This window comes from Chelonoidis abingdonii, chromosome 1 (genome assembly GCF_003597395.2).
Source record: "Chelonoidis abingdonii isolate Lonesome George chromosome 1, CheloAbing_2.0, whole genome shotgun sequence".
Lineage (NCBI taxonomy): Eukaryota > Metazoa > Chordata > Testudines > Testudinidae > Chelonoidis > Chelonoidis abingdonii.
In genome coordinates this window covers 217,021,528-217,037,791 of record NC_133769.1, presented here as the reverse complement: position 1 = coordinate 217,037,791, position 16,264 = coordinate 217,021,528, and the positions used below count along the sequence as shown (strand labels likewise).

At 40.5% G+C, this 16,264-nt stretch overlaps 1 protein-coding gene across 3 annotated transcripts in view; it reads right to left on the bottom strand.

The window, feature by feature from the left end:
* CFAP47 (cilia and flagella associated protein 47) overlaps positions 1–16,264 on the bottom strand; it is a 761,390-nt gene that overhangs the window by 458,728 nt on the left and 286,398 nt on the right. For all 3 annotated transcript variants that reach the window (XM_032799255.2, XM_075059737.1, XM_075059740.1), the window contains exons 38-40: positions 13,832–13,982; positions 11,016–11,104; positions 75–161 (exon numbers count right to left, since the gene is read on the bottom strand). In XM_032799255.2, the coding sequence (XP_032655146.1) occupies positions 75–161; positions 11,016–11,104; positions 13,832–13,982 (327 nt within the window). The remainder of the gene's footprint in view (positions 1–74; positions 162–11,015; positions 11,105–13,831; positions 13,983–16,264) is intronic.

The window sequence follows — 16,264 nt, the reverse complement described above, 5'->3', positions numbered from 1 at the left end:
ATATACAAGATGTTATACCAATTAAGTTGTATTACACCACAATATACAATCAGTAACTGAATTTTAAAACCTACCTCTGTGTTTTGCCTTGCTTTACTTGGCTGGCTTGATCCAATTGCTCAGGCACAGTTAAGTAAGTTGTAGATTCCACTAAAATAACCCTGGGAAAAAAGCACACATACATTCTTACTGTGCATCTTATTTACAAAATGAAAGTTTATTACTTTATCTAAAAATCTGAAACAAAATCTTGGTAAAGAAAAGTTATTATTGTCCTCACACTGGAGAACTTAAAAAGTACACTAAACTGTGCAAAAATAAAAGGGACAAGAAGTTTACTTTTTTCAAAATTAAGAATCAAGTTTCAAATTCACAAAAATCCCAAGACACTTCTCAAAACTTAAGCCACAATTAACTTTTGTAACTTAATAATAGGACAGAAAGGTCAGTAACCATTTTTAATTGTTATTCCTCAAGAGGTATTGTGCATTTCCATTCCACAGTAGGTAAATGCATAATGAGTTCATAGTTGTCAGAGATTTTTTCCCCCTCAATGGAACCTGTTGGGGAAGTTAAAATTTCCTTTGCTGCCACACGCCACTGTCTTCAGGTATAAAGGGGGAGCCACCCCAACTCCCTTCAGTTCCTTCTTACGATAGAGAGAGGTAGGAGGGTGGGTTGTGGTATGGATACATGCAACATATCTCGAACAACAACAATTACAGAAAGGTTAGTTACCATTTTTTCTTCTTTGAGTGGTTGCATATGTCCATTCCAATGTAGATGGCTCACAAGCAGTTTGGTCTGCAGGTGGACTTGGAGTCTACGTGAACAGTGATTGTAGAACAAGATGCCCAAATCTGGCATCATTCCTGGAGAGATGGCAATAATATAATAATGGGCAAACATGTGCACTGAAAACTAAGTTGCCACTTTGCAAATGTCCAGAATAGGTACTTGTACCAGGAAAGCCGTGGATGCTGTGTGTTATCTAGTCCAATAGATACAGTGACCATTCGTAGTAATCGGTAAAGGACCTGCTTAACTGATCTGTCAGTGTATTCTACATCCCTGGAAGGTAAGCAGCTCTGAGACGGAGATGGAGATGGAGATGGCGATAGAGAATCCCCAAAGGAGAATCACCTCCTGGCACAATCAAGTAGACCAGGCTTCACCCTGCCTCTTCAAATAAAACAAAGTTGCTGTGTTGTCTGTTAACACTAGCAGATTTTTTCCCTTGATAAGTGGAAGGAAGGTTAAATGAGCTAGATGAACAGTTCACAATTTCCTGACATTCATATGCATCTTCAAATCTTGGGCAGACCAAAGACCCCGAGTCTCCAGGATCCCAATGTGGGATCCCCAACCCAGGGCCAATGCATCTGAGCCTAAAGTGAGGGCTAGCTGTGGAGAAGTAAAGGGGACCACCATACAAACTCTCAAAGGGTTCAGCCACCAGTCCAGGGAGGACAAGATTAGCACTGGTACCCAAATCTAGACGATGATGGCTCAGGGAATACATGGAAGATAGCCATCCTTGAAACTATCTGAGGTACAGTCGGTGTGCTGCACTACATAGCTACGCACCACCATGTGACTAGGAGCCTGAGGCAGCTGCATACTGTGGTGACAGGATGAGCTTTTAGTTTCAGAACCAAGCCCCGCAGCACATCTAACCTCAATTGCTGTAGAAAACCTTTGACCTTCATAGAGTACAGGACCACTCCAATAAATTCTATTATCTGGACTGGTTTCAGAAATATTTTGTCCACACTAACTAGGAGCCCCAGCATAGCAAAGGTAGACTGAATAAGCGCTACACTTTTTGGTGTAGGAACTATAGACCATAAGTCCCCAATAAAGGATGTATGTCCTGCCTAGGCTGGGACACAGGACCCAATCTCTGAGTCTGAAGAGGATGAAGAATCTGAGTCTTCCAATAATGGGAGAATAGAACCCATTGGTAATGGAGACTGAGGGCCAGAACCCAGAGATGGAGACACTGGAGAAATCATAGCAGGATTCCATCTCAACTGTACGGTTTTCCAAGGTAAGAAAGTGTAGGTGGCATCAGTACCACATGCTTCAGAGGAGCCAGAGTAGGGTTCCTAGGCACCTGTACCAGCTGATATCCTTCCTGCACTGCCAGAAAAACCAGCACCGAAAGGTTAAGTAGCTCTCTAGCAGCTGCATATGCCTCCAGGGTTGACAGTGCCAGTAATGCTTCTTGGACCTGAGGCACTGAAAGATAGTCTCACGATGCTGTAATAGGCACTTCAGAGGTCGGTCTTGACAGCTCTGGCACAGGTTCTGGAGTTGACTACCCAGTTTTAGCTGAAGTGTGTTTCAGGGAGGGCCTCCTTTCAATTGACCCTCCCAGCTCTCTTGCCTTTAGAAGGCTTCAGTACTGGGTATCTTGATGAGTGAGATACCAAGTTCTTGGATGTCTTGTACTTCTTCCTCAGCATCAGTGATGGTGACTGAGCTCTCAACTCAGATAACTTTGGTGGACCACTCTGTGTCAGTGCTGACATACCCAGTGCTGGCTGCAAACTGGACAGCTCCAAGGGAGGACAGAGCACCTCCTCCATAAGAATACACTTAAGCCCAGCCGCTCTTTCCTTTTTTGAGCAAAGCTTAAATCCTTTAAAAATGTGACATGTGTCACACACCTGGGGCTCCTCCAAGCACTTAAGGCAGTTGGGGTGCGGAACATTCACTGGCATTGGTTTGCTGCATGAGCAACATAATAAAAAATGAGGGATCATTCTGACACCGGTACCAGTACTGAAAACTGAACTGGTCAGTCTATAACCTAAAAACTAAAACCTATAATTAACCATCACCTAAAACTCTAACTAGGAGACTACTCTAAATAAAAATGGGTATATTTTACTAGGAATGAGAGAAGAACTTGCAGTTACAAGTCTGTAATCACTCCAACAACCATCATGGGCAGTAAGAAGGAACCAAGTGGGGCTGGGGGTGCTCCATCCTTTATACCTGCATGCAGTGGTGTGTAGCAGCAGAGGGCAATTGAGACAGCCTGACAAGTACTGGTGGAGGGAAAAAAATCTCCGATAACCATGCACTGGACACACACACTCACCTGGAGTGGAACGGACATGTGCAATCACTCAAAGAACAATTTAATTGGAGCCATCTATTCAAGGAACAAGTATATTATGAATAACCAAAACTATTACTTTATCTAGATGACAGATCAATTTGGAGTCCTTAGTGCAAATCGATGAAGAAATACTTTTCCAATGACATATGGCATAACCTTCAACCCATCCTTAGCCATAGTAAAGAAAATAAACATCTGAAGATTCAGCAACATCCCACAGCTTAACAGAACTGAGGTATTAATATTAAAATAGGAATTATTTTTTCCTAAAATTTTACATATCCAGAGACTAAGTCCATACTGAATTAAATGAAACATCCAACTGTCTCTTCTCATTAATGTAACATTCAAATAACTATGAGTAAGGCTGTGAGTGGGTCACGGAGGTCACGCATCCTGTGACTTTCCGTGACCTCCATGACTTCTGCAGTGGCTAGTGCTGGCTCAGGGGCTCTGTGCCTGGCACTGCCCAGCCCCACCCCAGCAGTTCCCATTGGCTGCGGTTCCACCCCCAATCTCTCCAGTACCTTAAGTAAACCCTTTCCCAGAGATCCAACCTTGTGGGCACTCTGAATTTACAGTTCAGCTCTTCAGGGAAACATGATAGTGAATGCTGACTGTCTCATGGGTTTGTAAAAGCTTCAAAAAACACTTACTCTTTACTTTAGTGAGACAAGAATAATGCAGACCTAAACAAAACTAAAAATACTTTTTTGCATTTCCCTGCTTCAATTTCCTCACTACTCAAACAATCTGTGGGCTTTCTGGAGTGTTCAGGGTCCCCCTTACCTTACTGAACAGGACTTCTCCTCTGAATCATGAATCTGTCTCTTTCCTCTGCAGCCAATTTCCTTCTGCTCTCTCTCCAAAGTGGCCAGTGAAAGATCCTTTCTTTTACAACTTCCTCTTTGGTGAGGTGACCCTCTGAATAGTTTAGTTAAGAAATTGAAATCCCTTACCAGGTAATAGTTTCCTTAGTTACTTTTTCCCTGGATTCAAACTGAAAAACTGGTATGCCCTGGGTAGAGAAGCTCTTTGTTCCAAGATGCACCATTTGAATGGATGATCATCAAAGTTTAATGACCCTCTATTGTTAGCCCTGTGCCAGGTACAAGAATTTCTCCTGTCACTTCATGTGGGTTCTAGCTCTCAATATGGAGGCAACAGACAGCAGAGAAGGCAAACAAGCTCCACATTCAAACTAGGATTTGCAAAGCTCCACAGATAGAGACTGCCTCCAATATCAACCAGTATTCTCCTAAGCAGTCACACTGACCATGACAGATATTACTCCAAGTGAGTACGGGTAGCAGAACCTGGACTAAATATATTGATGCAACTCCAGCTCTCCCTAAGTCTATGTCTACAGAGCCCTGCAGTTTGGAGTAGGGAGATGTAAATTGCAGCACACACTTAACTCCCCCATGTGGGCGTGAACTAAAAGATACATAGTTCACATTTATGTAGTTCTCTTTAAACAGCAATTCACACCATCACAGTCCAAACTGTGGGGCAATGCAGACAAGCTCTCAGCATAGGCACTTTTATAACTGGAGCCAGTTAAAACAATACTCCACATTTTGGTCTCAAATCATCATTTCACTGGCCTTTGGGAGTTTTGGCCTGATCAAACTTTGACTGTTCATCTTTGATGAGCTAATATGACCCCTATCCATGCAAAGCACGTTTGATAATGTTTTAAACTTGGATGTGTAAAATTAGAGACAGAGTTAGGTACTTAAGTAAGAGACCTGATATGCTCAGTAATTCACGGCACCCTAACTTTGGGTGAGGTGCTTAACCTGCTCTTGCTTGTTTAAGGAGCTAATGCACACTGCATTTGCTGATGAGACAAAGTTCAAATGCCCCTGTTGGAAAAGACAGTCTGACCAAATCGCTGGGAATAGGTATTGATATTCTATCTTCTTGAGGCACCACAGCACACACTCAAGACAGTGTCATGAAAGGAAGAGGATTGACATGACATGACAGTCAATTCAGGTTTCCTGTTACCAAGTATATGGATATCTCTAGGGTAGAAGAGAGGGTTCTACAGCTCTCCTGGATGGTCAACTCAATTGGGAAGGTACTGGGTACACTCCTATTTGAACCTTAATGCCTCCCTGAGAAAAGGCACAGAAACAACTGGTTGTCAGGCAATTGCTCACTAAATCATCTATGGGCATTGATGATTGCAGTAACTGTTGCCTTTTTTGAGCAAAGTTATTCAATGGGGGTGGGAAAGCAACTAGGATACCATCTGCAGTCCTCACCTTTCCTTGTTTCCTGTTACTCAGATTTCTAACATGGGAATGGTACAGAGATTACACAAGTGTCTTGCATTCTGATGATCTCCTCCCAGTAATGGATAGAAGTCAGGTGCCTCTGGTGACTTTTTAAAGTAGTTTTTTTTTTTTAAATGATGTGCTACCCATATATTTTATACAAATTAGGGTTGTATGAATCTATGAAAATATCTTTGACTTCACCCCTAAAAAACCTTTAGCAGTTTCTCTTTCTTATCCTAGAAGACTCTTGCCTATTCATTCTGACACTGAGTAGTTTTCCACATTTGGATCCTATCTACTTCCATTGTGATTTGTGCAACATTAAGAATAATTTAGCCAATCAAAAACAGAAAGGAGGAGGGAGAGAAAACAGTAAGTCATTGGGCATGTGCTACAATTTTGATAATGCTGTTGTAGAATTTCTATTATACCATACTTGCTATGGAACGATCTAGTAAAAACTGGTCACAGCAACCAGTAGACAGAACTCACTCAGCCTGGTCACACCAAACATCTATATTTTTTCTGAACAATACTAAGAAAGCAGTAGCAGAAAGATAATATACTGTACAGTATAAAAAGAGAGGGACCTGATTCTCAACTGGTGTAAAGTGGCACAGCTCCAGCTGAGGACCTGTGCTCTTAGCTTTCAATGGTGCTATGACAATTTACATCACCTGAGGTTCTGGCTCACAGTTTCACAATTAAAAAGTCAAAACTGACCAGCAGTTACCAATCCATGATATTTAATATATGGGAATATTGGTGAATTCAAAAAGTAATGAAAAATTTTCAGTACTTTAGAGAGAAACATTTTGAAACTGTTAAGAGCATTTACTTTTTAAAAATTAAATACAAATATTCAATAAGAGTTTAACAAACATATAACAAGTGTAAGTATATAAAGTATTTGCTTTTTTAAAAAAAGGAAAAACAAGCAATGCTACATCTAACAAAACAGAGAACTACCAGTAGAGTTATTTAGCAATCAAATTCTTCTGCTATGTAAATACCAGGTATTTTCCGTATATTTAACAAAGAGTTGAAATACCTCAGCTTTTCAATGTATTCTTTTCAATAGTGTCTACTCTGTACAGTGTATTTAAAATGTTTCAGAATGTATTATTGAAGTCCTTCAGATTTCTTTCCAGTACTGTACACAGGGCCCTACCAAATTCACAGTCCATTTTGATCAGTTTCACGGCCGGCAGTGTTAAAATTTGTCAATTTCATGTTTTCATGTGTTTACATCTGAAATTTCAGTGTCCTAACCATGAGGGTATCAACCCACAAGGTACCTGAAGGTGGGTCTGATCCCTCACATCCCTCCACCAGCAGCCCTGCAGGGGAAAGACAAATCCTGTCCCTCTCCAGCCTGGTGAGGACTCACAGATAGGAGCCCCCTGGCTGGGGCGCTCCCAGCAGCAGGGGGAGATTGAACCCACCTTCACAAGCCTCAAGCTGCAGGAAAACACCAGGGTTGCTGTCCAGCATGGGAGCTTCCTGCAGCAGGGGGAGGCACTCGGGGGTGAATCTGATGTCCCCCTGAGAGCTGCTGTGCAGGGACTTGCAGCTAGAGGTTTCTGGCTGGAGTGCTCCCAGCAACAAGAGGGAGATCAGACTTCACAGGGAAGGTTTTATTTCATGGTCCATGACATGTTTTTCACTGCCTTGAGATTGGTAGGGCCCTACACGTAATTAAGCAAATACATTTCCAGGGAAGGCCTGAAAGGTTCAGAAGACTAGCAATGTGATATGAAACCTTTCATCTGTAGATTGCAGTTATTTAAGTAGTTGTGATCCAATAGCTTGAGTCATCCAGATAAAAATTAGCTTACTTGGTGGCCTTCATCTACTTTCTGGTGGACAGGTATCCACATCATAAAAACCACAACAGGTACCCATGCTGATTGTCTTAAGGATTGAGTAAACATGGAAACTAAACAAATTCATCTGACTCTCCTTAGGTAGTTGAGCTCAAAGCACAATGGTGGGGCAGCGAAAGCAACTTCTCTAGTTCCTACCCATGCCGGATCTAGTTTTCAAGTATGTAAAACGTTGTTACAAGGAGGAGGAAGAAAAATTGTTCTTCATAATCTCTGAGGATAGGAAAAGAAGCAATGGACTTAACTTGCAGCAAGGGAGGTTTAGGTTGGACATTAGGAAAAACTTCCTAACTGGAAGTTAGGAATCAATTGCTTAGGGAGGTTGCGACTCTCCATCATTAGAGATTGTTACAAGCAAGTTAGACAAACACCTGTCCGGAATGGACTAGATAATACTTAGTCCTGTCATAAGTGCAAGGGACTGGACTAGATGACCTCTCAAGGTCCCTTCAAGTCCTATGATTCTATTTTGTGAATAAACAGAGGACTTCCATCCTCAGGACTGTCAACCTGGCAAACATTAAACAAACATTAAATTCACTTCACAAAAAAAAACGAAAATAAAACAGTGATGAATTAACATGAATAAGTACCAGTCACGTAACAAAAAAGCACACTGACAAATGGTCATCAATCTTTCATGTTTCACCAATGAGAGTACTTTGTAATTCCTGGAATTTTAAGACATATCCTATTTTAGCCTATCATATATGAAATTACAAGGAGGCGATGTGTGTATTAAACAGGCTATCATTAAGAGAAGCCAGAAATAATATGGAAAACTGTTTTCTGTTCTGTGCTTTTAAATACAAATTAACTTTATGGTCCTGTATTTGGCTCTGTAGATTAAAGACAAAATCTGGAGCTAGATCACACAGTACTGAGATATTAAAGCAGCATAACATTCTACTTCTTACATATTAGAAAAAAAGTGTTCGTATCTCTGGAGATGTTCCATATATTACGAATACAAAAGAAAAACTAGATTAACTGATGATGATGTAAGTCCCTATGCAAATGCATATATTCTCTTTTGCATTAATATGTCAGTTTAGTAATTTAACCAGTAGGATAAAGCAGACTGGAAAAAAACACAACAACTCTTAATTAACATGGTTTGTTTCTCTTTGGAATTCTGCTGGATCTCAGCCATACACAAAAATACAAGCAAGCTTCATGAACTCCATTTGATGAAAGCTGTAGTTTCATTGCTTACACCAAGATGGATTTCAATTAAGGTTTATCTATCTTCTTTATTCATTATCATAATGCTTGTAACAATTTTGGAAATGCAAATTCCTATACAGTAACTCTTCATTCAAAGTCGTCCTGGTTATAGATTCATAGACTCTAGGACTGGAAGGGACCTCGAGAGGTCATCGAGTCCAGTCCCCTGCCCTCATGGCAGGACCAAATACTATCTAGACCATCCCTGATAGACATTTATCTAACCTACTCTTAAATCTCAGAGATGGAAATTCCACAACCTCCCTAGGCAGTTTATTCCAACGTTTAACCACCCTGACGGTTAGGAACTTTTTCCTAATGTCCAACCTAAATCTCCCTTGCTGCAGTTTAAGCCCATTGCTTCTTGTTCTAGCCTTAGAGGCTAAGATGAACAAGTATTCTCCCTCCTCCTTATGACACCCTTTTAGATACCTGAAAACTGCTATCATGTCCCCTCTCAGTCTTCTCTTTTCCAAACTAAACAAACCCAATTCTTTCAGTCTTCCTTCATAGGTCATGTTCTCTAGACCTTTAATCATTCTTGTTGCTCTTCTCTGGACCCTCTCCATTTCTCCACATCTTTCTTGAAATGCGGTGCCCAGAACTGGACACAATACTCCAGCTGAGGCCTGACCAGCGCAGAGTAGAGCGGAAGAATGACTCTCGTGTCTTGCTCACAACACACCTGCCAATGCATCCCAATCACGTTTGCTTTTTTGCAACAGAATCACACTGTTGATTCATATTTATCTTGTGGTCCACTATAACCCCTAGATTCCTTTCTGCCATACTCCTTCCTAGACAGTCTCTTCCCATTCTGTATGTGTGAAACTGATTGTTCCTTCCGAAGTGGAGCACTTTGCATTTGTCTTTATTAAACTTCATTCTGTTTACTTCAGACCGTTTCTCCAATTTGTCCAGATCATTTTGAATTTTGACCCTATCCTCCAAAGCAGTTGCAATCCCTCCCAGTTTGGTATCATCTGCGAACTTAATAAGCATACTTTCTATGCCAATATCTAAGTCATTGATGAAGATATTGAACAGAGCTGGTCCCTAAACAGACCCCTGCGGAACCCCACTCATTATAACTTTCCAGCAGGATTGGGAACCAGTAATAACTACTCTGAGTATGGTTATCCAGCCAGTTATGCACCCACCTTATAGTAGCCCCATCTAAGTTGTATTTGCCTAGTTTATTGATAAGAATATCATGCGAGACTGTATCAAATGCCTTATTAAAGTCCACCGCTTCTCCCTTATCCACAAGACTTATTATCCTATCCTATCCTAACGTTGTTTCATTGCTGATCAATTAGGGAACATGCTCATTTAAAGTTACACAATGCTCCCTTATAATGCTGTTTGGCAGCTGCCTGCTTTGTCCACTGCTTGCAGGATTCTCTGGAAAAGCAGCTCCCTGTTGTGGGGATTAGAACTGGGGGGGTGGGGCAGCAGCCCCCTTCCCCCATCAGCTCCCCTAAATTCCCTGTAAGGTATGTGGCTCAGCAGCTGCCCAGCAGCAGTTCAGCTGTTCCTCCCCCCACTGCTGTGCCGTTCCTGCCCTCTGACGTGGAGCTGCTCCCAGGAGCTTCCTGCTTGCTCGTGGAGGGGCGGATGGGGGGTAGGGGGTGCTGATATCAGGATCTCCCCCTGTTCCTGCCCCCCACCCCCGCTCTGTACCCCCTCTTCACAAAGCGAACAGAAAGGAGGAAGCTTGCTGGAACCCATTGTTTCCTGTCTGATCTGTTTAAAAGGGCAACATACTTGAAGTGCTGACAGCATACTTAAAGGGGCAATGCAAGTCACTCTCACTCACTCAGGCACACACTCCCCAGCACTTTGGAAAGTCAGCACCTGTGCAGCCGTGCATGCACTGTCAGGAGGAGGGAGTGGTGCGCTCCAGCGCGATAGTGTGGGCTCATCATCATGTTCAGTTTCTGCTGGGAGGTGTTTGCAACTACTGCTCTGCATCTATTATGTTTCCTCCCTCCTGCCTCAGTCCATGCTGCCTTGTAGAGTGTGAGGCTACATTAACAACAGTGTATTAACCCTTGATGGCTCCACCGAGTGCTGGTTCATTATTTATCAGCAAGGCAATCCCTGGGAAATATTCCACCCTCTTACTCCAGGACCTCAACCAAGCTTCACAATCATTCATTGCTGTGTACAATATTAAACTGTTTGTTTAAAAATGTTTAAAACATATATTATATATGTATCTAATGTCTTGTCTGGTGAAAAAAAATTCCCTGGAACCTACCCCGCCCCCCAATTTACATTAATTCTTATGGTGAAATTGGATTCGCTTGACATTGTTTCGCATAAAGTCACATTTTTCAGGAACATAACTACAACGTTAAGTGAGTAGTTACTGTAATTTAACTTCAATTTTTCCTACATTTTTAAACTGGAGAAAATTATGGAAAAGACTAGATATACATGATATTATAGTTATGATTTTATCTTCACAACATTGCCTACCTGAATATTCCATCAGTTCTGAAGGGACTAGTAACATTCAGACTAACTTTCTTCTGTTCGTAACATGGGGATTTGCATTTTAATACACCCTAAAAGAGAAAAAGTAATATCAGTGAGGGAAAATTTAAAAAAACAACAACTCCATACTTAATGCATACAAACAAAGCAGCAACATGAATTCTGGCATTTCCTGGCCTTTGAGTACCTATCTTAATATAGTCTATTGTCTGGAATTTGCTAATTTCCCCTCCCCCGCAAGAAAAGAACTGATGCTTGCTTTCCTAAAAACAGACAATAGCACATCTCCTGCAAATAGATGCAGATTATAAAATGTAGGAAGCCTCTTTCCTGTGATCCAAGAATCCCTTATTCTCAGCCAATGGGCACCTTTGGTATACTTTTCAGTATGCAACCAAGCCATGCAGGGATGTCCAGTGCAGACATCTTTAAGCTCAACTATCTCCATACTAAGAGAAAAACAAAACGTAAAATGTATTGAGCAAGAACAGCATGGAGTTTTCAGAGTTACACCCATAACTCAAAATCAAAACCAACTTTCACCAGAACATTTAAAAAAACTTCTCCACTGTAAAAACTATTTCAATGCCAAATTTCAGCAGTTTCACCCTCCCTCCAGTCATTCTGTCTAGAAAGCTGTTTATAAAAAGAAGAACTGCACAATTTTCTTTTTCTATATTGGGAAATTGGATTTTTTCTCCACTTGTCTCAAAAAATTGCTTGACCGTTTGTTGAAAGTTTGAGCAAATCAAATCATCTTTTGGGAGAAACCAAATTTTCGTATTACAGCCTAGATGATGAAAATTTCAGAAACTAGTCTGTGATTGAAAGCAGGGTGAGGGGAAAGCATTATGCAATCTGAGCTACAGCGATCACAGACTCTCCTGGTACCTTTAAAAGCATATTTCTCATACAGTTATCCATACTTTTTCCTTAGAGACATAAACAAGTCATAACATTTACAGCTGACCTAGTTCACCAAAATTCTCCTACACCCACTTGGCTAACAATGGAGAAACACTGTTGCAAATGAGGCTCAACTGTCACCCACATAAGTTTCAGAAGAGTCCCATACACACTTTTTCCTAATATTAAACTAATCATGTGATAATGGTTTCAGCACATTCCAAGAATTACAGAATAATACATACATACACACTAGATACTACAGATCTATGTTTTATTTAGGACTCTTACACAGAAATGGTCAAACAAGTAACTTGTCTCAGCAAGAAACAGCTTTATTTCACAAGTACTAGTTTTTAACACTTGGCAGTGGTCCCCAACCTTTCCTATGGGGCCGGCACCAGAGGACTAGCTGCCAAGGACCATGGCCGCTGGACAAGCAGCCGCCAAAATGATGCCGTGAAGCAGTAATGTCAAGAGGCATCACCGCCAAAATGATGCCAAGAACGAGCGTCATCAATTTGGTGGGATTTCTGGGATTTCGGCAGTAGCGCTTCTTGACGTTGCCACTTTTCGGTGGCATTTCAGCGGCTGCTTGTCCAGCGGTCAGTAGGTGGCACACATGGTACCCGTGAGCACCACATTGGGGACCCCTGACTTAGGATACCTCTACACAGCAGAAAAAAAAGGTGGGGAGGGGAGGAGGGAAAAAACCCTCTGCCAGCAAGTCTCAGAGATGGGGTCAACCAACTTGGGCTCACAGTGCTTGTACTAGCAGGCTAAAAATAGCAGCATAGACAGGCATTCCTGCTTATGCTGGAGTCTGGGCTCTGAAACCCAGCAAAGGGGGTGGGTCTCAGAGCCCAGGCTCCAGCCCAAGCAGGAACTTATGTACTGCTGTTTTTAGCCCTGCAGCACAAGACCCACAAGCCCAAGTCAGTTGACCTGCGACAGGTGGTGGGGTAATTTTTTTTTGTTTTATTTTTTGCATCTTAGACTTAGCCTTAATATAAAAAATAAAGTCATTTCTCAATGGACAGAATGCCGGGTGTAAAATGTTCAAAAGCATCTAAGTGATGTAGGCATCCAAGTTCCATTTTCAAAAGGAACTAGGCACTAAGGGTCAGATTTTTAAAGGTATTTAGGTGCCTAAAGATGCAGATGGCTTCTCACTATGATTTTCAGAAATGCCTATGTGCTTAACTCCCACTGAAAATCCCACTAGGTGCCTGTCTCCATCTTTAGGCATTTAAATATCTAAGTCCCATTGACAGTTAATAGGACTTAAGCTTCTAAGTGCCTAGGTTACTTTTGAAAATGGAAGTCCCTTAGATGCTTTTGAAATTTTTACCCCAAGCCTTGTTTATATTTGATGTATCATTTGAGCTGGTTGGGAGTTTTTCAACAAAATGCTTTTTGTTTGAGAAATGTCAACTTGTAAAAACTGAAACGTTTCAAGCCTAGGGTGGAAATGGTGCAGGGGAGAGAAAAAGGCAAATAGAAAGACACCCCAGAATAGCCGTTAGCCCAGTGGTTAAGTTACTTACCTGAAGTGTAGATGACCACGGTTCAAGTCCCCTATCAGCCTGATTTGGCATAGGAACTTCATTCTGAGTCTCTTACGTCCCAGCTCAGTGCCCTAATCCTTGGGGTTTTGGCTATTCTGAGGTAGGGATATATTTGTATCTATTGGTTTGTCTCTCTAATTCTTATTTCAAAAGGTCTAGTTTTCATTTTGATAAGGAACTAAAACAAATGCTGAAACAATGAAATTTTTTACAAAATTGAGATTTTTATTTTACTGTCAACCCTACCATGCAAGTACAAGAATTTTTGTGAGTGATTTACAGGAACATTTACATTTTTTTTCAAATGACATACACAGTACTTACAGCAGGGTCAATACGGCTGACTTTAGATTTCAGAGAGAAAGTCATTGTTGTACCTCCTACTCCACTTACAGTCTTCGAAATCAACAACAACATTGCTTCAGCAGGATGTAGAAAGCGACTCGTGAATTCCACATTTATATTTATTTGGCTCCTAGTTATAAAAATAATAAAGGAATCACTTTCTTTAGAATTAGCTAAATTAAACTCACAAATTACTATCAAAGAAATCTGGAGGGTCATTTCAGTACCAGAACATTTTTAAAAGATTTTTGAAGAGAGGGTGGAGAAAAGGAGAATTACTTTTGAATTCGCCAATATGCAATGCTGCGTCCAAAAGCTGTTTTTGTTTGTTAATAAAAAGGAGAGAGGTGAAAGGGAGAAAGAGTGAGAAATAATAATCTAGAAGAAATGTGTGTGTTTACTTGTACTATCAGTGTAAAGTTTTAATATTAAATGTTATTGTTTTTATACTCTTGTGCAGAAAGTGCCACCTTATCTTTGTATTTTTCTTCTAGGATAACTATTACCATTAAGTTTATTTTGTGTTCCCTTTCATCCAACAGAAGTTAAGTTAAACAATTAGATACTTTACTACAAATATTGTGGGCCAAATCCAGAAGTCCTTAAGCAAACTCTCATTCAAGTCCTATTGGGTGAGGGCTGAATAAAAAAAATAAGGCTTTCAGGATTTAGTATAAATAGAGACAAAGGAAAAACTGCTCTCATGAAAATAAGGACCGTGTAGCCGATAAAGCCACAAAACCCACACAGAATGAGATTCTAAAAGAGGTAAAAGAAGTATGATTTGCCCTAGCCCTGGGAAAATGAGTGATTAATTATCATTATATTACTGAAGAATAAGCTTGGGTTCATAGGACTTTGTGCCAACAAACATCTTAGAATGGTACTCAAGTCAGAAAAATAACAGTGCATGGGTGAAAAACAGGAGGCTGTTTTAATGCATGGGCATTACAGAAGCTAAAAAGTCACAGTATTTCAGAAAAAAAGATTATATGCCATGAAATATGGTGATAATATAGGTACTTAGAACGGAGAACAAGGAGTACTTGTGGCACCTTAGAGACTAACAAATTTATTTGAGCATAAGCTTTCATGGGCTAAAACCCACTTCATCAGATGCATGCAGTGGAAAATACAGCAGGAAGATATATATATTCAGAGGACATGAAAAAACAGGTGTTGCCATACTAAATATAAGGAGAGTAATCATTAAGATGGGCTATTATCAGCAGGAGAAAAAAAAACTTTTGTAGTGATAATCAGGATGGCCCATTTCCAACAGTTGACAAGAAGGTGTGAGTAACAGTAGGGGGGAAAATAGCATGGGGAAATAGGTTTTACTTTGCGTAATGACCCATCCTTTCCCAGTCTTTTTGCTGATACAGACTAACATAGCTACCACTCTGAAACCTGTCAGAAAGGAGAGGCTCCCAGATTTTGCGGGCTGCTTGAATTGGAATCACTTAAAATATAAAGTAGAAAAAAGTGAAAACTTAAACTATGAGGTCATCTGGTTAATACTTTTGGTTAATCCAGTTAGTACTAATGCCCTGTCGATTCATAGAAGCAGCCCTAGAAAAAAAGCAGACTGAATGTAACAGATGATAGAAGACTACTGTACAACAATGTTCCTGAAGTTTATCTTAGCTCAAAATTATTAGAAAGTTATTATTATGGAAGACAATTTTAAAGTTACACATGTGATAGTGTTATTTCTGGAGCAGAAATATATCTGGTATTAAAATCAAGAAAAAACAACAGATGAATATGACAGCCAGAAGAAGAGACGGCATGCGTGTTAAACAACTACTAATGAAAAACCGACTAGTTAGCTACTTTTAATAATTGTGATTTTATACCTTCAAATAATGTACTGTATCTAAATTAAGTGAATACAGGGGATGACTTATCTTTAGAGAAACAGAAACACAAAGTATCATTCTGGCAAATTATCCTTGATCTGGAGCTCTCTAGCAAACGACAAGCGGAATTCCACATGCTTTAAAGTTTTTGGCCATTGGTAGCAGAAGTAGTGGGTTGGTGTCCAAAATTTTCCCCCTTTCCCAATGATAGTTGTATACCATCTGTGATTTAAACTGTCACCACTGGAACATTCTGGTCAATTCCTAACTGAGCAGGAAATGAAGGCGCCTCAACATTGGAAGTCATTCATAAAATAGTGACTGAAGGAGTACCTTAAAAGCATAGAGCAATAGAAATATGAGGAGAAAAAAACAGCATCTCAAAAACAATTTCCTCTTCACACTCTCAGAGATGAGTGAGAATCCTGCCAGAATGATATTTTTCACTGAAGTAGAATTACAGGATAAATAATTTCCTTTTCTTCTCAAACAGCCATCTAGTTAGTGGAATACACTGAGCCTCAGACTACCCAGTACCTACAAATACTGC